We start from the raw sequence: 27290 nt of genomic DNA on the forward strand, positions 1-27290 counted from the left end.
TATATATAGCTGGAGGGCTATTTTGAATTTTCAGAGAATTGGAACTGAACCACAAAGCCACATTACATTATAAAAATTGCTGAAATGTTAACATCCTATGAAAGCACAACCATCAATCATACAATGAATGCTACCACAAAAAACAAAGCTAAAGAAATGTCTACTGATTTTTAAACCAGATATATCAGCAGGGGATGGCTTTAAAAAAATCAATATGGCTGCTGAAACCATGCGGTTGAAGCCCTCTCCTTTTTTTATATGTGTTCTGACTCATGCAAAAAAGGGGTGGGGCTTCATTTGTATGATTGGCCTCCATCTTTAACTTTTTTTTTTTATCTCCTTCCTACTTTTGCCTCTAAAGCTATTTTTCAGGTTGGGAAATGAAATGTGGACAAATGATGGTCTAACATAACATATTACAACAAAAACAATGTATAATATATAATAGTAGATTATTACAAGCTCTCCGTCTAGAATGGCTGAGACGTGGACTTCAGACTGTTGTGTCATTTGGCTTTACAAGAAAGGAAAATAACCGGATTGGCAAGGATTTTTCTGAAACAGAAACTTTTCACCTGTTTCCCATCACAAGAATGAACAAAAGAAAGTTTCACTTGATCATAAATCACATGTCCTGTACCTTAAACTTAAGAAGGAGCTATAATAACAATATAACAGGTTTTATGTTTGCTTGAAGATATACTTTCCATAATTAACATCATTAAAGATGTGAAAGATTGTCATACATACAGACTGAAATAGAAGATATTTTAGTTTAAATATCCTTTAAGTATCCAGCTGATCTTATCTAGGCATGCATTTATTTTTTTCTAACTCTCAAAACTATAAAATAAGGAAAGATAAGCTAAATAAAAACTTATGATTAGCTTTTGTGCACAAATTATTTCTTTCATGAAAATGACTATTGCAGTTAAAAGAAGGTAAGTTTTAATTCCAAAGCAACATTTATTGCTTATTAACAGCATTCTGGCTTAATGCTCGTTCTGTGGCTGACAATAAGATCTTTTTTCACTTTTTCTATAACTTGGAAAACTTGAGTTTTTAACTTATATAACTTTTATAGAGGGAGTAGCACATTATCAGTTTGCCCTGCTATTATTTATAATTATAGGTAATCCTCAACCTATGACCAGAATTTCCATTGCAAGGCAGTTGTCAAGTGTATCACATCCTATTTTACAAACTTTATTGTGATACTTGTTAAGTAAATCACTGCAGTTAAGTGAATCATGCAGCCATTAGGTGAATCTGGCTTCCTCCATTGATTCTGCTTGTTGGAAGCCAGTTGGGGACATCGCAAATAGTGATCACATGACACACACACACCTGGGACACTTCAACTGTCTTAAACACTGTACATACCATTTGTCAAGCTCCCAAATTTTGATCATGTGACTTTGGGACTGCTGTAATGGATGTAAGTATGAAACTGACTGTAAATCGCTTTTTAAAATGCCATTGTACATTCAAATGGTCACTAAGTGAATGATTGTAAGTTGAGGACTACCTGTATTACATAATTTATCATAAAATGGCTGGAAAAGATGTTAAACAAATTGTTACCCTATCCAGGAGTCTTCAAAACTATTTGCAGTAAGGTATTTCCCTTATAAAGATTCACATATTTATGTTCAATTGATCTTGAAAATATGTCATTCAGAAAAAGAATTAAACAATTATAGTTTAAAAAACTGAATGGAAGGAAACAGATTGCTTAATTGCTATTTACAGTTTTTTCCCCATCAAAATGTTATCACAAGACAATATTACATATAATATTGATTTTATTTATTAAGAATTGATATTTTCCATCTTGGACTACATTTTTCTTCAGCCAGTCCTCATCATTTGTTTTTTTTAACAAAATTTGCATTTAATGAACACTTCAAACAGATGTGATCATCTCCCCCCCCCCTTTTTAAAAAAAACAGCTTACTATATAAAAAGATATTATAGGTGTAATAGTTAAGGTGCTGGCCTAGAAAGCAGGGGATTTCATTCAAGGCCTCCCTTAAATATGAAATCCAGCTGGGTCACTGGGTTATCACTCTCTCTCAGCCCCACTCAATTCCCAGAGTTATTGTTGGAAAATAGTAGGCAGGAGTAGGTATGTTTGCTGCCTTGAGTTATAGATATAAAAGTGTGGGATAAAAAAGATGGGATAAAAAATATAATCCTCTAGTGAAGCACATGCTCGTGGACCTTGCATGCTCTGAGGAAGGTGAGAGCTATCCCAGAGATTCAACCATACTGGACAGGTCCCATCTGAGGATCCAGATGGAGTGTGTCTCTCCTGTAAACAGTATGGGGACATATAACTTACAGAAAATTAGACTGTATCAATCCTTGCTTGGGTCAACTAGGACTGTGGTCAGTGTTGGAGATCTTGGACATCAGGTGACAAGTGGGCTATAGGACTCAGGACTATTAGCTGAGCAATCAGGAGCAGGAGCTGCAGGACTATTGAAAGAAGAATTGCTTACCCATCGCAAATATACAAAGACTGAAAACAAAAAACAAATAACAATTTGCTATTACAAATCAAGACCAGTGAGAAGAGGATATTGGAAAAGAATGCACCAGTTCTAGAAGAACTACATCCAGAATCAATAATAATAGGGCAGGGACTAGCATATCAATACAATTTATAATATGAAATAAAGTATTTACAGAAATAGAATTAGAAGAATTGCAAAGGTCTGCCCAGTGTAATAAACCCTGAAGTCTTGCTAGACGTAGCTCAGACAGAAGAGGAAAATGAGGAGTTGGTAATAGAGAAAGCCAGCATTGCTAATGAATCATTCTCATTCCCAAACAAAGCAGCTTCTCCTCTACCTTCTCCTCAGAAAGAACAAAGTCCTGCAATTGAAAAATAAGAGGAACTGAAATGAAGAATAACTGAGCATCTAGAACAGCACAAAAGTAACAGAATGAAGTAATCTGCTTTAAACAAAAACAAAAAAAACCAGTTAGCCAAAGTATTAAAATATGCCAATATTGTAATATCAAATATAAGCAATAGCTCACTGCAAGAAACAAACCAAGTGATGTACAACACAGCTGCAGTTATAACTGAAAATCTTGGATACAAAAGCAACCAATAACAAGAAAAAAACCTAAACTATGTACCACCACTAAAATGGAAGACTGGGCAAGAAAAGCTGAAAAGGAAGGAAAGACTAAATAATATCCAATCCAGAAATAACAACAAGAGACAAGGGAGATCAAGTAAGTCCTGGAAACAGTAAAGCAGGAAATAACAGCCGTAGCTAAGAAAATAGGCAGGTACAAAGCTTGAATTGCACCTTTCAGCCAGAGTCTCCCATTTTAGTCTAATCAGAAAAGTTTTTACCAATTCATTAATGGAGTGACTGCAACAAACCATCCAACATCTGACAAGAAAAAAACAGTGCAGTTCTGGGCACAATATAGAACAATACAAAGAAATACAACAAGAATGCAGCTTGGATAATGGAAGTGGAGAAGGGAAAAAAGTTGAAATGAAAGAACTTCTAATAACAACAGAAATGATAGAGAAAAGGGCAAGGAAGATCAAGAACTGGTCAGCGCCACATGAAAATGAACTGCATAATATTTGGTTGAATCATCTGGCCAGTCTGCACTCACTCATTTCCAAGCACTTTAACAATATATAGCAAGGAACTGAAATTGAAGATTGATTAACATCTGGCAAAATCTACCTGATAATGAAAGATCCAACAAAGGGGGCAGCACCAAGTAGCTACTGGCCAATTACCTGATTACCAACATTAAAATTGCTAACTAGTATGGTAGTAGAGGCAGTCCAACAGCATCCAGTTGAAAACAAGTTATTTCCACCAAAGCAGAAAGAAACAGCAGAGGAATAAAAGATCGGTTCTTAATTGACAAAATGATTTTGGAAAACTGTAAGAAAAGAAAGACCAACTTGAATGTAGCTTAATTGATTACAAGGAGGTATCTGACTCCCTGCCACATGACTAGATAATCAAGAACCTAAAAATAATAGGAGTCAGTAAAAACATCTGAAGCTTTGTGAAAAGACCAATAGCATAATAGAAGGCACAACTGCTAGTCAATGGTAAAATATATTGGGAGAGGTTAATATCAAGATAGGAATCTTTCAGGGAAATTCACTATCACCACTACTGTTTGTCATGACATTGATTCCTCTGTCAATGATACAGAAGAAGTCAGACATGGCTATCAAACATAAAAAACATCTGCCAGCCCCTCTACATTGATGATTTGAAATAGAATCACTACTTAACATTGTCCAAATATATGGATTTTGCACTGGACTTTGGACTGGCAAGCAAGAACTGGTGGGATCACAAATAGACAAAAAAAAAAAGAAAATAAAGAAAATGTGTTCTAGAACTTTAGAATTCAAACAGACAAGCATCTGCCATACAACACTGCAGGCATAATCATGTTGATAAGAAAAAAAAAGTTTGGATAATGGATATTGCAATACCTGGAAATAGCGAAAAGAATAGAAGACAAAGAACTGGGGAAAATCACAAAATACAAAGACCTGTTAATAGAACTAAAACAACTGTGGCAAAAGAAAGCAAAGATAGAACCCATAGTAATAGGTATCTTGGAGCATCTGGAGCATCATTTGAATACCATTGGCATTGACAAAATCATCAGTCAATTACAAAAGGCAGCTTTACTTAGAACAGGTTACATCCTGCAACAATACCACAAGTCTTAAAAGGACCAGGTTTGAAGACGTCTAGCCTATACTATTTACCACACAGAGAAGACCAAAGTCCCCTGGAGTACATAACCACAGTTGCAGAATTATTTGTTTCTTTGCCATTAAATATTATCAGAAGAATTGTGCCCAAGGCTGCACTTTACTAAAGTGTCACTGTAATCTTCCTGAACTATTTAGTTTAGCTCTTTAGATTGGACACTTCATTTATGCGGCAATCTGAAGAGAAAAATGTTGACTTATTGCTTGGCAGCTGATTTATGGTGAGTTGTAAACTAATTATGAGTTCTTATCATGAGGGCTAGGACTTCAAGCTACAAATTCAGATTTCAATAACTGCTATTACTCTTTGAAATTGAATTACCAGGAAACAACTATTAATATGCCAGCAATTTGAGAAATTAAGAGACTGTAGCAAATTGCAATCAAGAACTGTCTGTCTTTCTTTGAAAAAAAATTGGCTTAATTTAGCATAGTGTGAATAAATGTAGACCTCTGGTGTGTAATTATGTGTGTGTGTGTGTGTGTGTGTGTGAGAGAGAGAGAGAGAGAGAGAGAGAGAGAGAGAGAGAGAGAGAGATGCATACAGTGTTAGACATCTCTTAGAAGCCTCAAAGCATTATTTTTTTAAAAAAACAATTATTGTTTTTATTGTTATTACTATTTAATACGGTTACCATCATTACTAAATTCCAAATCAGTTTAAGCTAGGTAGGTTTTACATATTTCTACAGGCGCACACGTTACATCTATATATGTGTATTTATAATTTTAAATACACACATGCACATAGGCAAATATGTTACAGCAGAGCTTTGTAGCTACACCTGCTTTCTATCATACAGACAAATGTATTATGTCTAATTATACTACAAGATGGAGATTAGGTAAATGGCAATTTTGGTTATGAATGTAAAATGTACTAAAACCCTCAAGTTGATCAAGAACATAAAAGAACACTGTTGTATAAAATAACTACTGGATGTTATATCCAAAAAAGCTTCTAGCACAGCAAGTTCTCACAATGGAAATTAAACTGAGGGTCAATTAAGCCCTTCTTTTTGAATGAGCAAGATAAATGATCATCTTACTCATGAGACAACACAATAATTTAAGAAAAGAAAATGAGTAACTTTAGGAACTGGGAACACTGGGGTAATTATAACCAGCAGCTCCTATACTGCCAGCTGCTGCACTGGAACAGCCTATATCAGATATCTAAGTGCCCTTTAATAAAACTAAGATGGCATCCAGTAAATGCTGATCTACAATCACTGTAATTTGTGGGACTGAATTTGTGCCTCCTGGTGATTATTTGAACCTTTAGTGATGCAAGCTAGTTGTCTGTCTAGTTGCCTGTTTTCAAGGGGAAGTCTCAGTGCATCATGACATTGTCACACAAATGATATGATTATGTAATTAGCATTATTCCCATTTTGAAGACTATTGCAATTAAGAAAGTCACATCATTAGGCACAATGACATTGTGACATGGTTGTTACTCATTCCGCCATTACTCCCAGATTCCTAAGCATACTGCTAAATCTTAGCAAATTTCATTCCAGTAAAGTGGACATGGGAAGAGATTACATTACAAAATAAGGTGGAGAAAGAAGCTAATACAAAGTGGTAACTGTATCTGCATAATCTAACAGGTATCTCCATAGGTTCTCTATGTAATATGAGCAAAGATATTTTGAAGGCAGTCAGTCATTTTTACTGGAGTCTTCAGGATTGACCAAACAATAGATAGTAACTGTGGCCTTTGCTAAAAGAGAATAAAAAAGACAGCAATTAGTTTGATATCCTCTGAAGTATCCTATGATATCCTATAAGTCTTTTAGAATAATTGTCTTTACACAAAATTGACAGAAAAGAAAACTTGATGATGGAAATTCCTATCCTATGTAATATTTTAGATTTTTTTAAAAAAAGACTATTTTCTGAAACTTTATATTTTAATTATATAACCTTACTGTCTTAGCTGACAAATATGTGCTTACTAGTTTTTTAAAAACTGTAAACTATACCATCTTAAAGTCTCAATTTTTTTTTTCACTTTGAACTTTACCTTGGGGGACCTTGGTGCACTCTGAGCTTGGTTGTTTTCTTGCACTAGTACTGATGATGTTACCTAGTTTGGGTAATGAAATATCTAAAAGAAAACAATCAAGCTCAGAGAGTACCACTCATTTCAACTCTGATCTACAAATATTATTATTTATTTGAACTTTATATGAACAGAAGATAAGTAAGGCCATGGCTGTGCTATAGGATCCATTCAGCATAAAATATTTATATTGCCAATAACAGAATTACTATTATTGCAAAAGTTCATACAAGGAGGGTAAATACAAAACCATAAGAATTATTGAGAAGAAAAATATTATCATCTGTTCACAACAATGTGAAGTCACAGTTGGTGTTAGTCTTCATATGCATTGAGTTCTTCTCAAGAACCTAAGTACTATTGAAGATGTCTCATTTAACTAATGAATAGACAATTTAATGCTCTTCAGAGGCCTTAACTTTCATTGGTTATGGAATTTATTGTCCAAAACAGCTGATAGGCATCAGAATGCTTGATTCTGATAAGTTGCTGCAGCCTAAATTCACTTGTATCCAAAGACAAGCATACCATATCTTGCAAACTCCAGATGACTTACTAGATGACAAAAAAAGGGTCATGTTATCTTTTTGTTTCCAAGTAGGCCAGATTTTGCAACCCAGCTACAATAGATCTATTTGATAAGGAATGAAATTTGAAGGGAATTTGAGAGTCAAAATTATTGCTATTTGCAGGGTTCCGACACCTTTTTGGGATGGAACCTTGTAGGGTAGGCAAGGCGGGTTGTATGACGTGTGTGAGTTCTGGCACCTTTTTTTTTTTTTTTACAAAAAAAGCACTGGCTATTTGTATGAATCAAATAAAGGACTTTTGAGTCAGAGAGGTAAAATATTGTACCTTCATCAGAATTTAAAGCACACTCATCTTCATTTGCTGAATTTCTATTATCATTTTGGGTATGTTCCTCCAAACATTTTTGACTAGTCGATGGCATTTCTCCTTCAGGACTTTTTGAAAGAATGTTAAGTGATGCTTTAAAAAAGAAAACAGATCCTTACATTTTTATCCATTAAGCATTGATATAACATAATAGAATTACTGATTTCTTGTTGAAATGTGGGAGCAAACCATATATATGCATATATATATATATATATATATATATATATATATATATATATATATATATATATATATATACACACACACACACACACACACATTCACACATGTACCAATACAGATATGTCTGTGCCCAGATATACCATGTATGTCTTTGGAAATATCCATTTGGAATATCCATACTCTTTGGAAATATCCATTTTTGCCAAACCTGGCAGTAAAAATATATCTAATAAAGGCAGTACCTAAGTATATATATGCTTGCAAATGTAGCTTTTGTTCTAAAATATCAGGTGTCTACAATTAAACAGGACAATCTAGGCTTATATATATATGCAGGCTTGTATCTATATAGGCCTGTATATGTACATTACATTACAGAGTGGTCTGATAGTCTGGCAAGATAGAGTAGTTCCCTGTTTTTAGCCAGGTCTAAATGATATTCCATCTTTGACTTTGCACTGTATGGTACTTCTCCAAATTGAGCTGGTGCACAGCTTGAGGGTGCTTCTGGACTCATAGTTCCTGCTCAAGGAACAGGTGGCAGCTGTGGCTAGGAAGCTTTTGTACAGATTCATCTAGTGTGCCAATTGTGCCCTTTCCTGGACCGGGAGGCCTTGCTCATGGTCACTCATGCCTTGGTCACCTTTACATAATTTAGATTGTGATCCTTTGGTCAGTGAAAAGCTTTTTTTAAGATTTATGATTGAAATAAAAAAGCAAGGTCTGATTTCAGACCTAGAGAACTGATTGGTCCATCAAATCTGTATACCACCAATACAAGTCGTTTCCAAATTAAAATATTTAGGGATAGTTATTTCAGCATGCTGCTCATCAATTAAAGAAGACAATTATGGCAAATTGGTAAAGAATATAAAAGTAGATTTAGACCGTTGGAAAAATTTGCATCTTTCATTTCTTGGGAAAATTGCTGCAGTGAAAATGAACATTTTACCTAAAATGATATTCCTGTTTCAGAATATCCCAATTCAATTAGATAAGAAATTTTTCAAGGAGCTGAATAAATTAACCTTAGAATTGGTGTGGTCCAGTTAGAAGGCAAGAATAAAATTAAAGGCATTACAGGATGCCAAAGAGAGGGGAGGTTTAGGTTTCCCAGATTGGGAGCTATATTACCAAGCAGTGGCCCTAACATGGATTAGATACTGGATAACCTTAGAAAATAAAAGATGTTTACATTTAGAGGGTTATGACCTCCAGCAGGGTTGGCATGCTCACATATGGATGGGGCAAAGCAGAAGCCACCAATATTTTTTAAGACATAAGGTTCGGCAAGAATTAATAAAAAGCTGGAATATAGTTAAACATCAATATTACACAAAGATTCTGGCTTGGCTATCGTCATTGGAGGCAGTCACATATCCCAATCTGTATAGGAAAGACAAGGCTATTATATATAAAGACATCTTGACAGAAGAAGGTTATTTAAAACAAAAACAAGAGCTAAAACAACAAGGAATAGACATGGAGTGGTGGTCTTATCTCCAGATACAAGCAAGATACATGAAGGATAAGCAAGAATGGGGTATTAACAGACAAGATATGGGGTTAAATAAAATACTGCTAGGCCCGGAGAAAAAACAAATAAAGAATATTTATAAACACCTGTTGGAACATAAGCTATATGAGGAGCAGGTTAAAGAAACAATGGTGACATGGGCAATTGATCTAGGATATAATATAAATATGGATCAATGGCAGCAAGTATGGGAGAGAAATAACAAAATCACATTGGCAACATCATATAAAGAAAACCTGTATAAAATGGTTTACAGATGGCATCTCCCTCCAGCCAGATTAGCCAAAATGTATAATGGATATTCATCTATGTGTTGGAAATGTAAAAAAGAAAAGGGCACCTTTTTCATGTATGGTGGACTTGTAGAGAAGCACAGGTGTATTGGCATATGGTCTGGGAATGGGCAATAGAAATGAGTAGGCAAACATTCTATATAAACCTGAAGCATTACTATTAGGAATACTAGAGAAAAATGTAAATAAAGAGGACACATATTTAATTATTCACGTGGTTACTGTGGCAAGGATATTATTTGCTCAAAAGTGGAAAGCAATGGAAGTACCGAGTGAGGAAGTACTAATAAAGAAAATTATGTATTACGCAGAACTAGATAGGATAACTAAAAGATTAAAAAATCAGGAAGAAAGAGAATTTTATCGAATATGGAATAAATTTTATAAATGGAGGGGGGAAAATGGAGGTCACAAATAAAGAGACAAGTTAAGATAGAGACCAGAAATGTACAGTTTGTACACAGATATATTATATGTAATTAATGTACAATATGGACTGAGATGTCGGTCAAAAGACAATTTGCCATGTTCAATGTTTTTGGTCCTTTTTTTTCTTTGTACTCAATAAAAACTTTATTAAAAAAAATCTGTATACCACCAATTTCATTAAACTAAACATATAAACTTATAAACAGCTTTCAAATTTCTTTCCTGACTGTTTTAAAAACATTGACATCCCTTTATTTTCCAACTCTTGTAGAAAACAAAAAGAAAAGATTTAAAGAGTAGCATCTGTGGGATTAGTTACAATTGTGCCCAAAATACAAAATTCCATAAATGTAAGAAGTTTAAAGAGTCCCTTCTGTTATTCAGAAAAATTGGCCTAAGTCACCTAGTCTGAGACTAGTCAATTTATTGTTTGTTCAAGACATCACATGTTATACATCTCCATGTAGAATGGTAACATTGTGAGATTACTACTTCATTATTACTTAGAAGTAATGAAATAAATATGACATACCAAAAACAAACTTTTGAACCCTGTATGTCAAATCAAAAACTCCTAGAGCTTACTAAATGTAATGAAACTAATACTTAAGTAGTTATTTCATATAAAAGAGAAGAAATACTTCACATGAGCTTGACTTTTGAGTATTTAACAGTGAAAATTAATTCAAAATATTTCCCTCCCTCTTATAGAAAGCTTCAAAATGATTTAGAACTTTTCTAAATTAAGGACAATATTGACTCTGGTCTTGTGTTATTGATTTGGCAAACATGGATGTAGGTGCTCTGCCTATTCAACTAAGAACTTGGTTTGCCTAGAATATTGAATGGGTGCAGTTACTAAGAATACTTAAATGCATCATAATTTTATGCAATTTGGAGGATCACATCTATGAACGCCATGACTCCAAAATCTCTTCTCTTCTCTTCTCTTCTCTTCTCTTCTCTTCTCTTCTCTTCTCTTCTCTTCTCTTCTCTTCTCTTCTCTTCTCTTCTCCTTTCTTCACCTCTCCTCTGTTCCCTTTCTTTGACTAAAAGGCCTGCTGTTTGGGGATTTTAGAATTATTATTTATAATTTGGTAACTTCTACATTAGAATTCTGTAATGCTAGGTGAAGGACTGTTATTGAAGATACTTCGGAAACTCCATTGATCAGAAATGTGATTGTAAGTAACTTATTGTTGCCAACTGCCCAGAACATATTGTGCAATTATTGAAAAAATTGCATCAATCACCAGCTCTTTTTGAACTTAAAATCAAGCTATTGTTGTAATATTGATTGTGAAAGTCCCATGTAGTCAAATCCATAATATTATTGTTAATACTTTCACCACTGCAACCAGTCTCAGGGACAGAGATTTTGGATTAGTGATGCTCTGGATGAGGTGAGAATGATGCCCATGAAGAACAGACTCTTTGTAAATTCTGCATTCTATGTATTCCCTTATATGATCCATGTTATTCTTTCTGCCAATGAAAATTCTTGTTTTTCAAGAATAAGGTCCATCTTATTCTACCAAATATTTGGAAAATTATTTTCTGGTCTGTTGTTGCCTATGCCTCATAGACATTATCTTTTTGATATTTATTATTGTGGGATTTTTCTTATTTCGGCAATATATTTGTTGACCTTATTACTTAAGTTAAACCTACACTACATGTTAAATAATTGGCTGATCTGCAATACTATGGTGTTACTGTAAATAAGCATGGAAGTCTGCAGGGACCAAGGAAGACAAATGATAAAACATGCATAATGGCATTGTCATATAAATGCTGCAGCTTTTATACTTTCATTTAGCTGAAAGTATATAATGGTGGCATTTATATGAAAACAACACAGTATATATTCACATTTTAAAATAATTATGGTTTGCTGTAGATGGTGCTATATCCATGTTTTGTCCTTCATTTAAAAATTTAGTTTGAAGGCTCCAACAATAATTTATGATTTTACTTACCAGTCTTCCTTTGTCTTAGTTTAAGAAGAATCAAAATAACTGTGACAGCAAAAAGTAGAAGTAGAACAGGAACTGGTATCGCAATTGCCAATAGATTTTGTTCACTGTATGAAGATCTGAAAAAAGATAAATTATAAAGGTCCAGAAGATCCTTTACCAGAATTTGGAGTTTATTTATTCATAGTCCAGCCATAACAATGCATCAATCCTGTCAGACAAGGAATTTCAGCTGGTGGGGTCCAGGAGAAGAGTCTTCTCTGCTGTGGCTCCTGCCCTTTGGAACATCTTACCTGTCCCCTGGATGAGATTGGCTTCTGCCCTCCTGACCTTCTGTAAGGGCCTGAAAACCTTGGTCAGTTGGCTTGGGGGCCCAAAGGGGGGTTTAATGCTGGAGGTGGTTGATGGACCAATAGCAGATCCCACCTTACCCTCTGAACACCTTGTTCCTTCCCTCCCCATCTGTTTACCTTAACTTATCATTTTATTGCTATATAGATTTGCATTGTTAATTGCTTTTAACTATATAAGCCACCACAGTTGCTTTGGGGCAAGATGGACAGCAAATAAAATTAATAAATAAATAGTCCAGATTAAGACATATAAAAATAATCAAAAGTTAGAAGAAAAGCCTGAAATAGTTAATAAGGCAAGGAAGGAACCAAATGACTTCTGTAAGCCATATCTATTGATATTTTGAAACCTTCTTGAAGTATGTGGAAATTGGCCAAATACTGTATAAGAGGAGAATTGGCATCTTGATCATAAAAGGACTTAAATACATGTTAAAAATTTATCACATATGCTGTTAAAATGTCTATTGTACATTTAGCGTACTACCAACCATCAGAAAATTTAACTGTTCTCCTGATGCAGAGGACTCTTTATCAATCATGATGATTCCACGTAGCACTGAGGAAAAATGTAGATGATAATATTGAATGCTCTGGCTTTTAAGAACTGTATCTGTGCCTCTTCATTCTATTTTTTGAGGGGGGGAATAAGTGGTTACCTCTTCGAGCAAGAGAATAGAAATTATAACTGGTGAGTTAAGACCACCTGGAAACCTCTGGAAAACTGTTCCAGAATGCAGCATTGTGAAAAGCAATGGGCCTGTGACACCCCTATTAAATGAACTACCTTACATTGGTTGCTAGTTTGCTTTTGAACCTGATTAGAGGATTAGAATGTGATTAGAGGATTAGAGTATGATTTATGAGGTCCTACATCACCTACATCACCTAGTACAGTGCATGTTGTACTTTAACAATAAAGGTTGATTTGATTTGATTTGATGGACTTTTCTTGTGGTGTTAATCTAGTCACCTTGATCCAACAGGCACAGCTTTGGCACATCTTTGATTAAGCAGTGCCATCTATAGGGATCTAGGTAGTGTGCCTTTTCTGGCAAGATGCCAATGCTCTGAAATGTGGTTCCCCCAGAAAGGGCAATATTTTTTATTTAATTGGAGGAACGGTTATTTTTTATCTCAGTTTATGCACCTGATGGCATTTTGGAGGACTTTAAATGCCTGACTCTTCTTTCAGGCTTTGGGCTAATCCTTAACTTACAACTATAATTGAATCTGAATTTATGGTTGTAAGTTGATGTGATCAGAAATAATTTTTTGCCCTTTTAAGAGCAGTAATTAAGCAAACGATGTAGTTGTTGGGTGAACCTATTCATTTGAAACAGAGAAAAAAATGAAAGCATTACATATTATGGTCATGCGTTATAAGCCTCCCAGAATTGATTGGATTTGGGCCACATTTAAGCCAAATAACATTCATATTTCATTTTTTTATTCCCTCTGTTTCCAGTATAGCTAGTCCTTGACTTACAACCACAATTGGGGCCAGGATTTCTATCACACATTGTGATGGTGGTAAGTTGAGGCACCCACAGGACCAGGCCTGTTTTTACAACTATTTTTATAGTGATTGTTAGAATCAAAACAAAGATTACTTAACTGATCAAAAATTACCTTTGAATGATATGGGAACTGCTAATTGGTTTGATCATAGGAAGGTATAGCACCTTAGCTTTAAAACTCTTAATTACTGCAAGGATGTGTTTGTTGCTCTTCATGTTAAATATGCAATTATTGCATTGTAGACTTTTTAGGCATGCAGAGAAAGATCTGAGGAGTGAAGCTTCAAGGAAGAAGATTACTGGAAATAAATGCCAAGATATTTAAAGGCCTTTACCTGCTCAGTTCAATTGCTGTTGATCTTCCAACTGTGGGGATGATTAGTGTGCTGCAGTGTGAACACATCTTGGTTAGAGCATTATTAATTTCTAGTATTTTAGGTTGGCAATAGGAAGCTACTGTGTGAAGCTTGTGGTGCAACTCTACTTGAGATACACAGAAGATTACCCATCATTAGCATATAGCAGAATGGAGATTTTTTTTTTCGGGCCAAGGAAAGGGGAGTGGAATTCAGCTTTATTAAATGCCTGAATAATGAATACCATTGATATAAAATTAAATAATGGGAATGGGAGAACCCTTTTCAACTGTTAGAAATTGGAATAAGGTCAGACCATTTTTCACTATTTGAGTATTGGATTTGCTTTGCAGTACCTTCACGCAACATCATAAATAGAGTAGAGTGGAGTGAAGTGAAGTGGAGTGGAGTGGAGTAGAATAGAGTTGGAAGGGACATTGTAGGTCATCTAGTCCAACCCCCTGCCCAAGCAGGAGACCCTAAACCAGGGGCCCCCAACCTTTTGGGCATCAGGGACCGGTTCTGTGGAAAGATATTTTTCCACGGACTGGAGGGTGCATGGTTTTGTGTGCTGCCTGCATCCCGTGGATGGGGCTTTGCTTGTTTGTGCGGACTGGTTGCTGGCATGCCACGCCCAGTACTGATCCACGGACCAGGGGTTGGGAATCCCTGCTCTACACCATTTTTTTTACTAATTGCCCAAACATGCAATCAGTAGAGGTAGCTACTAATTTTTGCCAAAACCACTCATGAGGAATTGAGTCAAACTCTGCTTTCAGAGTGATAAAAGAAACCAAAGAAGTAGCCTACTTCACAAGAAGTAGTGCAAAATGATGCATTGTTCCTCAGCAGAAAAACCTGTTCAGAGATTGGCATATTCCACTGTTAAAAGTCTTTCTTGAACCATCCAATCAACCATCCAAGTTTATGGTTAAGAAATTTGTGTATACTTATTGGGAAAATAAACTGGATGGTAAGATGATGATACAGATTATCTACTTTTTGCTTATCTTGTAGCAGAAACCACATTTTGTTTTCTAACTGAAATGTACATCTCCACCAATATAATAAGACATAAGAAAGGAGTGCCATCTACTGGCTCATCTTTAATTAATTAATTAATTACAACCCAAGAATTATTTCCAATTTTTTCTTAGATATGATATGAACAAGTATGGTTTTTGGTTAAGTTGTTTGAGAGAATAGATATATGAATTCCAAAGTTTAATGCATTTTCCCCCTGTTTGTATATTCCAGTAATGCTACTGTATTCCAGTAATGCTAGTATATTCATCCTGCTGGTATATTCTAGTAACATGCTATAAAATATTAGTACTTAATATATTGGTGTATAAGGCCATCTGTGGGAAACCTGACTTTCAAATTTTTAACTAAAATATAAAAAATATACCACCCATATTTTCATGATATTTTTGATAAAAAATTGAGGATGGACTTACTTGCAGACATATATGGGAAATATGAGTACTTTAAACAAGTATTACAGTATATACTTGAGTATATATACTCTTATTTTAGGCGTATTTTGACAACTAAAATTCTTTGCTTATCCCTGACTATATCTGGTATATATTTCAGGAGAATATTAAAATATACAAGACAGGTCAGCATGGTTGATTATGAAGCTGAATTTTAAAAGTAGCACAAACTAAACCTCAGAACTTTGGGTGGTATTCAGACAGCCATGCTCTGAACAGGCCTACTTGAAAAAATAGAAATAAATTGAGTCCAAATCCAAGTATTTAGTTACACCAGTGTGGGAAGCACTTAAATAATATGTTTCTGTATTTGGGTTCAGCTCTTTCTTATGCTATTCAATCCAGTTTCTTATTTTTTCCTGGATCTTATTTTTCAAAGGATCCTGGTTAGGGATGTCTAGTTTGGAGAAAACTTGTGATAAAATGTTTGAAGCTTACTTTTCAAAAGCAATTCTTATCACTAATGAATGGAAAATGTTTTAACTAGAAACCATCTGTGTTCATTAACTATACCTTTTTTTGTAGACTTCATCTGTAGATGTCACATGCCAGTACGAAGGTGTAGTCTGTGATTCATATATAGTTTGGGTATCATTTAAGATATTAGAGAAAACTGATTCTGTTTTAAAAATAAAATAAAATAATGTTATAGCTTCAAATTCAAAATGTTTCTGAATCAAAGTGAAAACTTCCTTGTTTTTTATATATTAAAAACCACCCTTCCATCTGAGTAACATTATTTGGAATTGTTAGAAACATATCAGAATTGCAGCCGACAGGAATAAATGTTGGAAACATCTAAGGGGCCTTCTAATTCTTATCTTTTGTTCTAGAAAAAGCAGTGGTAGAGGAATATGATAAACACTATGCAAAGGCTATTTACAGGTCTGCCTATCTCCCGTCGTCTTTACTTGTCCACCAGATCCAACAAGGAAAGTGTGATCTAAGTCCCTTCCATTAAATAACATGATCTTGTTGGATCCCAGAATCATGACTTCTCTGTGGCAGAATGCACTCTCTGGAGATTAAGATAGCCCTAATCCTGTTAGCCTCTAACTTCTTGCCTACAAAGCATGTACTTTACCAGTGATTTTCAGCTCTTGTTTTAACGAACATGTAAACATTCTACACTGCCATCAACTGTACAAAAGTTAATGCTAGTTAAACAACATTAACAGGACTGCAAGTAGAATCTCACATAATTGGATGTTTTGCCATTTTTACAGACAAAGGATAATTCTAATAACCATATTTATATATAGAAAGATTTTTCTTTTGGGAAATTTATTTTGAAAGTTTTCTTTTTTCCTATTTTGTTAAAAAAAATGCAAAGTTACCACAGGAAAAAAGGTCAAATTCAACAGTTTTATCATTTCTGAATTTTAGATGGGCCTTTAAGATAAGGAAAGCTATATGTCTTGACAAGTTATACTATGCTGAATTTGATAATCCCCTCAGGCAAATTATAGTCAGAAGAGATTTTGGGAAGTTAGTATTAAGTCTACACATTTTCAAGGAATTACAGGTAAACAGACTTTTTTCAAATTCGCATATGATTCCATATTTTGGGAAGCAGCTTCATTTAATAATGGAATTTTGTCTGAATTATGAGTACGAAAAAAACTATTATTGCAAGCATAAGCCCTTGACTATCTTGAGCTAACAGATAATCTGAACAAAAGAAAATGGCTTGATGCATCTATTAAGTGTAGACAAATAGAACTACAGAATGCTCAAGCTACTTAACATTAATTTAAATCAAGTACAGGCTGTTCTTTGTTGATATATATGCATTACAACCAGCTCTGACAGTTCCACTGTTACCATTGCCATGCCATAAGATACCAAACAGCTGATGGTCATTTTAGGAGTTGTGGCTCAGCTCTGCTCTCAACCAGTCACAAAACTGCAGGAAATCTACCAAATGAAACATGAAAGAATAGTATACAAAAGGGTTGAAATGAGAGATGGTGGTGGTAAAAGTGAGACATAAAAAGTCAAAAAGAACAAAGATATTGGTAGGACGATTTGTCCAATGAGCAGAGAGAGTCAACCACTTTAACTTCCTTCCAAAGAATGAGGAAAATCATCATGGGGAACATGCTAGTTGAGAATGTACTTCCAAGGAAGAGCAAGAAGAAGCTTATGCCCAGGTGCACCCTCAATTTAAGCTGATGGGTGATAATTAGAATAACATATTTGCCTGGAGCCAACAGCATGGAGTCAGAAAATTGGATAAGAATAAGGGATTGTACAATGAAGAATCAGTTTCCTTTCTTCATTTATTTTAATTCTGCTCCTTTGCAGTTTTCTTTTGTGAGGCCACAATTAGCTTTTACAGTTTTTCTGTTAAGGCTTACCCTCCACAACCTGCAGTTGTATGGTTTTTACACTTGCATTCTTGTCCAATTTTCTTGTCCCACATACATAGACTCCAGAGTCTTGTCTTTTCAAACCATTTATAGTAACACTGAAAGTTCTTGAACTATTTCCATTTGTCATAATAATTTGATGACTGTGCTGTCTATTCTTGCTTTTGCCCACTATGGGAAAACAACCAGTACGGGTCATCTTGCACAAGAATGTCTTCATTTCCAGCATGGGAGTTTCAGATGGACATTGGAGCTCCACTGATCCAGTCAGCTTACCCCAAACAATTTGAGGGGATTTGGGCAAATACTGGCCTGTTTGGAGAAAATAAGCCATCAGAGCTGATTATGTATTAATTTTTCTATCAGCCTAAAGCAACTAGTTCAAAGAGTATTTAAGTACTTTATTTGCTAAAACAAAGTCAAAGGCAGGACAGATAGCAACAAAACAATTCCAGTTATACATTCCAAATGCAAAGCAAGAGGAACAAATAAATTAGTATGCCTAACACTATTAATTGCTAATCAGTCACAGAAACTCTTTTAACATTTTTTCAGAGTCTGGGCTTTGAACAAATACCATTAATTTAAATCATTCTAAAGACTTGCACTTTGGGGACCAGATATCAGAGATGTTTAGCTATGTCAAACTGCTTCAGTTTCAATCAGATAGTTTGGATTTTGATCATTTTGATCATTCCCAGATTACTCAAATTGGAATATCAAAAAGACATGAGCTTGGAGATAGATGAACAATTATTATTTAAGATCAGTCAAGTAAGATAACACCAGAGCAACATCTCTTTTATTTGTTTGTTTGTTTGTTTGTTTTTCCAATTTGCACCTAGTTTAATTAGTTCAATAGTTCACAAAGTGCATTAATTCATTGTTTCTGCCAGAAAATGTTGTGAACTAAATCAAACATTACAGAATCTTATCTCAATGCCATCTGAGGGGTTTTTTTGTTTTTTATTGCCCCCAGACTTAAATGTTTGATCCTGTTCAGTTCTGGTTTGTTCAAAACAAAGCCCTAAAGATAAATCTATCTATTCCTTAATAAATCACATGATAACTTCCCAATCTTGCAATATAAGTCATTATAATTTATTTGTTATCAGTGCTTCTAACCACTCAGGCAAACTCATTAGTAATGACTTAATACATTCAAATATTGAGCTAATAAATTCAAATAAATAAATAAAATTAACAGACTCCCTTTGTGATCTGGTTTTATGCCCATCATTACCAGACTGTGATAACCTCAATATATCTTTTTAATAACTTTATTAGTAACATACTGTCACATTTAATTTTACATTTTTAAGGACTATCTCATCCCAGTCATTTCTGCCCATTCTTTTTTGGCTGCTGCTGCACACTGCTGGCTGATAATCAAGTGATTATTCACTAGGACTCCAATGTCCCTCTCACAGTTGCTGTACTTAAACCTTTGGTTTTTCCTGCTTAAATGTAAAATTTTGATTTTCTCCACATTAAAACTCATTTGGATAGGGCCCATTGTTCAAGTTTGTCAAGATCTTTTTGGATCCTGAGTTTGTCTTACAGGGTGTTGACTATTTCTGCCAGTTTGGTGTCATCTGCAAATTTGATGAATTCCCTTTCTATTGCCTCATCTAAGTCATTAATAAAGATATTGAAGAGTACTGGGACTAAGACAGAACCTTGTGGTACCCAATTGCTTACTTCTCTCCAGGTGGATGTAATACCATTGAAGACTACTCACTGAGTATGATCTGTCAGCCAGCCTCAGATCCATCTGATCTTGTTGTCTATCCCACCTTTTTCTAGCTTACTAAGCAGCAGGTTGTGGTCTACTTTGTCAAATGCCTTACTGAAGTCTAAGTATACTATGTCCACAGCATTTTGCTGGTCTACTAATTTAGTCACTTTATCAAAGAATGAAAATAAGATTGGTTTGGCATGATCTGTTTTTGACAAACCCATGCAGGCTCCTGGTTATAACTTTATTTGCTTCTAGTTGTTCGCAAATCTGTTTTTTTTATTATCTTTTCCAAAATCTTCCCAGGTCTTGATGATTGGTCTGTAGTTTCTTGGGTCTGTTTTTTTTCATTTCTTTTATGCTTTTTTTTAATAAATCCCTTGAAGCATTGTGAACTGGACTTACAAAAGTCTAGCAATACACATAAACACAATCCAAATGTGTAACTTTACTACTGCAATCAGTAGTATGTAAACATGGTTAAATATGGATGTCACTTGGTTCAAAGAGTATAAAGGAATTTATAATTTTGTATAAAATAATTTCTTAAAAGGCAGAGTTAGTACTATTACTCAATAAGTTGCTTATTTTATACCTTTGAAACAAGTGACATCTATATTTATCCAAAATTAAGTTTATTAAACAAAAAATATTAGTAGTACTAACTCTATTATTACTACATGATTTTGTAATATTTTAGTATAAGCCACCAATAGGGTACACATACTCTTTGGAGAAAAATACATTTATAATATTTACTGACCTTCTAAAATTGTTAAATTCACTCTAGCATATAAACCATTATATATCTTGCCAATGCCACATCTATAATAACTGGAATCTGTCTTTTTCAGCTCTCTTATTGTCACTTGCAAAATCCCTTGCTGAGGGTTGTTGTACATTGACACTCTTTCTTTGTAATTCTGATCAATGAAAGCATTGCTAGAAATGATAGTTTGACAGCTTATATGTAGAGATTCCTTGCACAAAAATTTTCTGTCGTGTCTATTCACTGATGTGGTTACATAATAGCATTTGATTGTCACTGATCCACCAACATGACTTATCAGTAGCCTTGGTCCATATAATGTGCTTGAAACTATTTGGAAGAAAAGAAGAAGGAATGCAGTTAGCACATTATCCAAAAAAAGAAGAGAAAGATAAATACAAGATTTACAAGAAAGTATTTGAAAGAAAATTAATAATCTTAACCCAGATCCAGTTAATAAATTAATCAGATAAACCCTTAGTAATCATGAATTGATAGTACATATATTTATTTTCAGTTTATTTGATCTTAGAGAAAATGATTTATTCAAAGCCAAAATACTTAGAACGTAAGATCATCTAAATGGTTTTACACTATGCTAAACCCAGTCCTTCATGACATAATCATCCTGTTTCTTTTCCAACCCAATTTATGCTGGAGAAATCTCATAATAGGTCACTATTAGTCCTCATTGTACTAATTAGTTCTCATTGTAAACAATGTCCTTGCAAAATTATCATGAAGGGCATAGCTTCCTTTATTAAGGTACTATAGAAGGATCACTTTGAATGGATCACCATTTTGGGAATGCTGTAACAATCTCTGGGCAGTATTCTGAACTTAGTGATCTATATGCAATATAGTTTCCATGTATCTTGATTATTGATTAATAGAAACTGTATGTATCATTAGATCCAGGATGTTCCTGAAATGCTGAAATGGGTTGAACCACAGTTACTTGGTCAATTTTGGAAAAGAAAATGGAAAGGATGGAGAAGGGTAACAATTCTAGTCTATGCCACATGTTGCTTATTACACTTATTGCCCTATAATTTCATTTGATAATAAGTACTGGAGTAGTACTGGAGTCAGTGGGACTATCTTATATTATTGCAACACTTCTTTTACAAGAAATTATAGTAATATGCATACATATTTAAACATTACTAACTAATACATTAAAAGATAATCAACTAGCAAATATTTAATTATTTGAAAAAACCCAACAGAAAAAATTATAGTTTGCTAAATCTTAGTTTATTTATAGATTCTTTAATGTAAATATAAATTTCTGAAAAAATCTAAGAGCCATTTTATTTAATAGTAAAATAAACATTCAAACTTATAGGAACTGGTTTAAGAAGAATAAAAGCTGAGGTGGATTCTAGAAATAGCAATGTATTAGCCATATTGATTAAGGAATTGTTTAGTCCATAAATTAACCAGTTTGGTCTAGTGATTAAGGCACCATGCTAGAAAGTAGGTGACTGTGAGTTCTAATCTCACCTTAGCCATGAAAGCCAGCTAGGTGACCTTGGCCCAGTCCCACCTACCTTATTTGGTTCTTGAAGTGGGGAAAATAGGAGTAGGGAGGTGTATTTTGCTGCCTTGAGTTATTTGCAAAAATAATAAAAGTGGAAAATAAATAAAAATAAATACACAAGTAAAAGCTTGAGTGGTTCACAAAGAATGAACTCCCAAAATTAGTTTAGGAGTTGCTTTTCCCCCATTGCTGTTTAAGAATGCTATGAGCTTGTCTTATTCACAGAATTATCCAGACGAGTCATCTTGGTTTTTTTCCTTACTTGTTCTTCCCTTATTTTCCCTTCCAGTGAAAATCAGTTAAGAAGAAAATGGCTGAATATATTATACCTGGTACCTTTTGATAGCGCTCTATTTGTAAGAATCCTACATCTAACGGCTGAATGAATATTGATTGGGTCATTAGTGTCATTCTTTCCTAACATGTGAGAGAAAAGCTAAGGAAATAAAAGTTCTGGCTACTCACCATGTATCACAGTGAACAAAACAAAGATGATCAGCATCCTGCTTGAATTCAGAAATAGTCAAGAAAAAAAATATCTGAACTGAATGGTAGAAACAGAACAGATTCCAGGCTGTCTTGCAGTACCTGATAGAGATATAAAAATCATTTCACTTATTAGAGATCAGAAAGAAAAGAAGTGGTGCCCCATTCTGAAGACGGGTAGTTCAATTTTTCTCTATCCCCAGAAACCTCTGAAATTTGCTGCCACTTTACATTAGAAACTATATGAAAACTACAGTATACAAAAATAAGTTTAATACTGCTTTGAAAAACAAAGATTTCCATCCAAATTAGAAAAATATTGGTCTGTAACCAAGGAATGGTTTTGCCATCCATCATTTTGCATCGCCCACTGTGCCTTTTAGTCCTATTGACACCATTAAGGGGAGAGAGGGGGAGGGAGGGAGGGAGGGAAGGAGGGAGGGAGAGAGGGAGGGAGGGAGAGAGAGGGGGGGAGGGAGAGAGAGAGGGGGGGGAGGGAGGGAGAGAGAGATTCAGTGGAATTCAGTATTTGACATTCACACAGAAGCTATGAGACATTTAATTAAATGCTTTCTACAGAAATAAGTAGTTTTCCCAAAGGGTTTTTTTCTTCCAAAAATTCTTCAAATTCATTTGTAAGATCCATCTTTCAGTCCCTATTTTTTGTTGCTAGAACTTCTAAACAACATTGCCAACAGATGAATGAAAACAATATTTATGTTCAAGATGTTATAATCATCAGGACATCTTCATCTGAATTGAAATATTTCTTTTTTAAAGTGCTATTAAAGTATTCCTAAAAGATGCTCTTGCTTCAAATTCTCCTAAACTGAATTCCTGAACATAAGTAAATACTCAAGATAAGCTTAATATGAAAACAAGAGCTTATTTGAATTTACAAAGAGAGGAGCAGTTAATATATTTCTAGAAATCCATGGCTGGTCCAACAGTATATTGAATCCTACCAGCAGCCTAACAATTTCTCCTAACCAGTGCTTGGCTGCACATTATCTAGAGCAGTGGTTCTCAACCTGTGGGTCGGGACCCCATTTGGGGTCGAACGACCATTTCATGGGGGTCGCCAAACAACACAGTCCGCCATTTTTCCCCCTTTTCCTTAGCTGTGCTACTCCCTTTTATTGTATTGGCTTTTGAAAACCAATAGAATAGACTCTCTCGAATAGAGTCTAATTCTATTGGCATTCAAAAGCCAATAGGAATTGTCCAGGCTGTCTCTGCCCTGCTGAGCCCGCCAAAAGCCCCATTCTGCAAACGGTGCTGCAAGTTGTCTGCAGTGAAGGCGAGCTGTCTGGAAGTTTCCACCCCTCCCTGCTGAGCAACTACTAAAAATGTAAGTAAAAGAGGGCCAGGGGTGGGAGGTGGGAGGCCGGCGGGCACAGGGATGGTTGCTGGCGTGTGTGGGGCCCGGCGGGTGCCTTACCTCCCTTGGGCTGGGCCAGCTGGTGGCCCAGCCAGTGGTCGGCTTGCGCCATCTCTGCCGCTTGCCTGCTACGCCTTGGCTGGCGCAGGGGGAGGCACCACGCATGCGCGGCACTCCTGATCAGGAAAGTCCTCGACTTACGACTAGTTGGGTAGTCCTCGACTTATGACTGGTTGGGTAGTCCTCGACTTATGACCGCTTGGGGTCACCCGCATTAAAAAGGTTGAGAACCACTGATCTAGAGCAATTAACCATGCAGTCAGATTCCCCCCCCCCCGAACTCAGAGCTATTTAAACAAATGATCTTATTCAGGTCTGGGTCCTTTGGTTGCTTCTCTCTGGGTGACTAAATTGGGTGCAGTTACGCTTTACATTTCAGTCTCAATCAAGTCAAACTCAAATCCCACATGTTAAAACTCAGTTTCGCTATGCTCCATATCCAAACTCTTTTCTCTAAAAGTAAGTAATGATTCATAGCAAAAGTTCATATTTGACCAGGTACAGCACATATTAACACCCAGCCTGTATAGCTCAATTGGACCTGAGGCTCTCTACCATATAAATTAATCTCTCCCCATTTGCTCTAAGGCCTAATCTTCCTGTAAAAATTAATTAAGAATTCTTTAATGTTTCTATATGCCCTTGTCTCAAATGCAAAGAGCAACCATTTAGTATTACCTTTCATCTCTAAGGAAAGAAACCCTTATTTATTGGAAGGTGAGGTAAGTTGTAGGCAGTGATGGAAAAACCCCTTGCCAAGTAGAGTAACTCATGTTTAGTTCCAGTTTTTTTATGCAAGCATTCTGTCAGGCCGGAATTCTGTCTAGCATAGCTTGGTCTTCTATGGATAGCATGGCCATTTAAAAGGGGAAAGCAAGAGCCATGGCAGTCTACTTCAACAATTTACAGAACACATCTGGGAATCATCTTGATACAACCTTTGCTGCTATCATAAGATAAATTGTATTCCATGAAAATGTCATAATTATTTCTAAATTTACAATATATCCATACTTACTATGACAATCTAATGCAAATCTGCACACTATTTTTCTCCTTTTTTGATAAAGCATAAATGAGTTGGGTAATTTAGAGCACACACTAAAAACTATGGGGTCAGATCCTAACACAGCACATATCCAGGGCAAATTTATTTATTTAGTTATCTAGCCTTCCAAAAATATGCTTAGGGGTGCCAGTTCGTTTGCCCATTTAAAATGGAAACAGCAGAATGTCATATAAATACTTTGAATATATTGAAAAATAGCCTTGATAAAATTGGGTCCTTGGTTTGAGCACATATGGCTGAACCTATTTACTTGATGTCATCCTATAATCAAGGTAGTTTACTTTCAGAAAGGGCCAAAGTGACTGTTGCAATGAGGCTCTGGAATGCCTAATCCTAATTCTAATCTAACCAACTTTTTCTTTTATTAAGTCAATCAATTTGAATTGAAACTGGAAAATTGTCTGGTTTCCTATGCCAAAAGTGGACAACCTGCCCCAAGTCCCCTTTTAGTGACCTTTGGAATTATCTTTGACCGTGATTGCTAAAAATTGGCAGTATTTTGTGCCTTGTTGAAAAAGGAAAAAGAGACTGGCAGGATAGATCTTCAAACAGGATTATTAAAAACTTGCATCCCCAAAACAAGCCTCATTCTTATGTCTGGAATAGCCCCATTCATTTTGCTGGCATTGGTCTCCAAGAAATAATTGTGCTCCTTGTTCATCAAAACTTGCTTGTTCATACAGTATCTAAGACTATTGTTCAAGTTAAGATTCCTTCTTCAAAAGTTACTATGTGAGATTCACTTTTGTGGCTACTTTTAATGAAGTAATACTTAGTAAGATTAACATAATAGATAGTTACAGTAGTGGCCAAAATTGTGGAAAAAAAGTGTACAGTAGAAATGCTACCTTTGGTTAAGTTTCCACCAATTTTTCTTCTAATTTCTTTATAACTGTAGCCTTGTTCACTTAATAATACTATTTTACATCACTTTCTGGGCAACCAGTCAACTCTTTGCACCATTACTTTAATTTTATTACATTTTACAAGCTCACTAAATGAAAGAACACAAAACCCCAACCAACTTGATAGCAATCATATAACACACTGACAAATGTCCTCCTCTCAACTTCAATACATGACATCAATAACTGAATCCTACTATGATCTGATTGGCTCATTGCCAAAACAAGATGACACCTGATTGGCTCTCTAAACACTCATGCTCATTGGCTACAATTAGATGAAGGAAAGCTACCTGATATCAACCTAAGCAAACTGTGCTTCCTTTTTCTGGTTATTTGGCTATAACTTTTCATAGAATACAGTACAGATATTTGAACAAACTTTGTTGCATTACATTCTTGATTAAGTTATGTTTCCATTGATATATAATTTTATGGTACTACTCCAAAAAAAAAAAAAGTGGTGCTATTAGCCATCAAACCTCAAAAATACACTTTTCCCAAAAGGCTTCCACAATTTTGGCCACTACTGTGGTCTTCTTAATCAGTGTAATCTTATGCATGTTTACTTAAAATAAATATCCTTATGATCAAGAAGTCTAAGATACACTTATGTTGCAATCTTGTGCAAGTGACCACAGAAGTAAAATTCATTCTATTCAGTATGGCATGCTGTCAACACACTACTAGTTTTAGGAAAAACCTGTTTTATAAAACACAATATACATTTTAAATATAATTTATCATATTCCACTTTGCAGTAATTTCAACATGACATTATTCAGAAAAAAATCCTTGTTTGATATTTCCCTTTCATATAGTTTAAAAAAATTGCTTTCTCACTTACCTAATAATGATTATTTCACATAACTTTATTTTCCAAATATTGTCTTTGATAGTTGCATCACTGACCTAGAAGTCCACAAAATTATAAAATTTCAGCTGCATTTCAAAATATTTTCTTACTATAGATATGGCTAATTTATTTCAGTCCAGCCATTGAAAAATCTCTGTTTCATGCTATATCTTCTTCAGCAATTGGGCTACAAAGGAAAACAGTTGCTTAT

At 35.0% G+C, this 27290-nt stretch overlaps 1 protein-coding gene across 2 annotated transcripts; it reads right to left on the reverse strand.

Annotated features, from left to right (window-relative positions):
* Positions 1 to 1893: 1893 nt before the first annotated feature.
* LOC120297443 (polymeric immunoglobulin receptor-like) lies at positions 1894 to 27290 on the reverse strand. Of its 2 annotated transcripts, XM_039320074.1 has the most exons (9): positions 27071 to 27290; positions 22788 to 22910; positions 20774 to 21109; positions 18261 to 18584; positions 16414 to 16519; positions 14381 to 14431; positions 12176 to 12291; positions 7710 to 7844; positions 1894 to 6512 (listed from the first exon to the last, which is right to left on the reverse strand). In XM_039320074.1, exons 2-9 carry the CDS (start codon positions 22822 to 22824, stop codon positions 6451 to 6453), a joined length of 1167 nt encoding a protein of 388 aa, XP_039176008.1. In that variant the 5' UTR covers positions 22825 to 22910; positions 27071 to 27290; the 3' UTR covers positions 1894 to 6450. The 2 variants fall into 2 exon arrangements, with proteins under 2 accessions (XP_039176008.1, XP_039176009.1); XM_039320075.1 differs by lacking the exon at positions 14381 to 14431.

This window comes from Crotalus tigris, unplaced genomic scaffold (assembly GCF_016545835.1).
Source record: "Crotalus tigris isolate CLP2741 ecotype Arizona unplaced genomic scaffold, ASM1654583v1 scf7180000023618.1514416, whole genome shotgun sequence".
Classification (NCBI taxonomy): Eukaryota; Metazoa; Chordata; class Lepidosauria; order Squamata; family Viperidae; genus Crotalus; species Crotalus tigris.

Excerpts from the sequence above, each read along its gene's own strand:
- LOC120297443 (XM_039320074.1), bottom strand. The coding sequence starts at position 22,824 with ATGCTGATCATCTTTGTTTTGTTCACTGTGATACATG. Across the intron at positions 21,110-22,787 it reads TTTGTTCACTGTGATACATG|TTTCAAGCACATTATATGGA; the intron begins GTGAGTAGCCAG and ends TCTTCCAAATAG. Across the intron at positions 7,845-12,175 it reads ACTAAGACAAAGGAAGACTG|CATCACTTAACATTCTTTCA; the intron begins GTAAGTAAAATC and ends TCTTTTTTAAAG.